The following is a 1,587-nucleotide window of genomic DNA, read 5'->3' as shown; positions in this document are numbered from 1 at the left end:
CAATCATACAAAATAATGTTTTTGCCTTAATAATATGTAGATAACATTCTTTGAAGTATCCACTGATTTAATACATGAAACAGTTTTCTTGCAATGGTAAACTTAGGTCAACTAAATTTTCATTACCCATCAAATCACTCAGATCTCGAGTTCTCGATATCCTGAGACTTCTGCCTGTTTCTTCAGGAGGGTTGCTAACTTCTGAGTTGGCTGTCCAGGAGATGACTTTGTGATGATGCATAATGGCCTGTCAAACTTTAATCATTATGTCCCCAGATCAATGGGGCAACTGAGAGTATGAGGACATTGTGATCCTTGGCTCAGGGCTCTTTTCCACAACATCCTCTGACAACACTGTCCCTAATTTGTTTGGTTCTTACTCCATAGATGATGGGGTTGAGCATGGGAGGTACCAAAAGATAGACATTAGCAAATATGATGTGTACTAAATGGGGCACTTGATGGCCAAACCGGTGGGTGAGGAAGGTAAAAAGGGCTGGAACATATAAGGCAAGAATAACACAGATGTGAGAAGCACAGGTACCAAAAGCCTTGAGACGGGCTTCACCTGAAGGCAGCTGAAGAACAGCCCTCAAAATCATCACATAGGATATGCCAATGACAATGATATCAAAGCCAACCACAGAGAAGGCCACAAAGAGCCCATATCCACGATTGACTCTGGTATCAGCACACACCAACTTCAGCACAGCCATGTGCTCACAGTAGGACTGTGGAATGACCTTGTTGGGGCAGAAGGGCATCCTGGAGATCATGAAGCAGAAGGGGCTCACCCACAGCAGCCCTCTCACCATCACAACTGACCCCAGTTTGATCACCACAGATGTGGTGAGGATACTAGAGTGCCTCAGGGGGAAGCAGATGGCTACATAGCGGTCCAAGGCCATAGCCATGAGCACCCCAGACTCCACAGAAGAAAAGGCATGGATGAAGAACACCTGGATGAGGCAGGCATGGTATTCAATCTCATGAGCATGGAACCAGAGTATGGCCAGCATTTTAGGCTGTGTGGAGGAGGAGAGGACCAGGTCAGTGAGAGCCAGCATGGCCAGGAAGAGGTACATGGGCTGGTGCAGGGTGTGGTCAGTTCTGATTACATGCAGGATGGTGATATTGCCAGCTACAGCCACGACATACATGATACAGAATGGGAAGGCAATCCAAAAGTGGGAACTCTCCAGTCCTGGGATTCCAAGCAGGATGAAGGACATGGGATGAGAAGAGCCGTTCCCTGAGGCCAACATCAGGGGATGGATAATATTTTCTCTGGTGCAAAAGTAATTTATTCTCTGCAGATGATAACAATCAAAGCAATTATTGTTATTTATTGGTCTTTTGATTCCACAATTGGTTGATAGGGCAGGTAGGCTCCCTAATATCTGGAATAATTTCAACTCTTAAAAGAAATAAAATTTTGCAATGTAAAATGATATTATTCATTATTTAAAGTGAGTTTAGGACATAGTAGCTGAAAGTATAATTATTTCTTGCATAATCAATACTTTCTTAAATGTAGAATCTGCTAAATGAAAATTATAATGATAGATAATGTCATGATAATTTTTG

At 43.0% G+C, this 1,587-nt stretch overlaps 1 protein-coding gene across 1 annotated transcript; it reads right to left on the bottom strand.

Annotated features, from left to right (window-relative positions):
- Nucleotides 1-320: 320 nt before the first annotated feature.
- LOC113191342 (olfactory receptor 52R1) lies at nucleotides 321-1,265 on the bottom strand. Its single transcript, XM_026401052.2, has one exon. It carries the CDS (start codon nucleotides 1,263-1,265, stop codon nucleotides 321-323), a length of 945 nt encoding a protein of 314 aa, XP_026256837.2.
- Nucleotides 1,266-1,587: the final 322 nt, after the last annotated feature.

This window comes from Urocitellus parryii, chromosome 4 (genome assembly GCF_045843805.1).
Source record: "Urocitellus parryii isolate mUroPar1 chromosome 4, mUroPar1.hap1, whole genome shotgun sequence".
NCBI lineage: Eukaryota > Metazoa > Chordata > Mammalia > Rodentia > Sciuridae > Urocitellus > Urocitellus parryii.
This window is presented reverse-complemented; position numbering and strand designations above follow the sequence as displayed.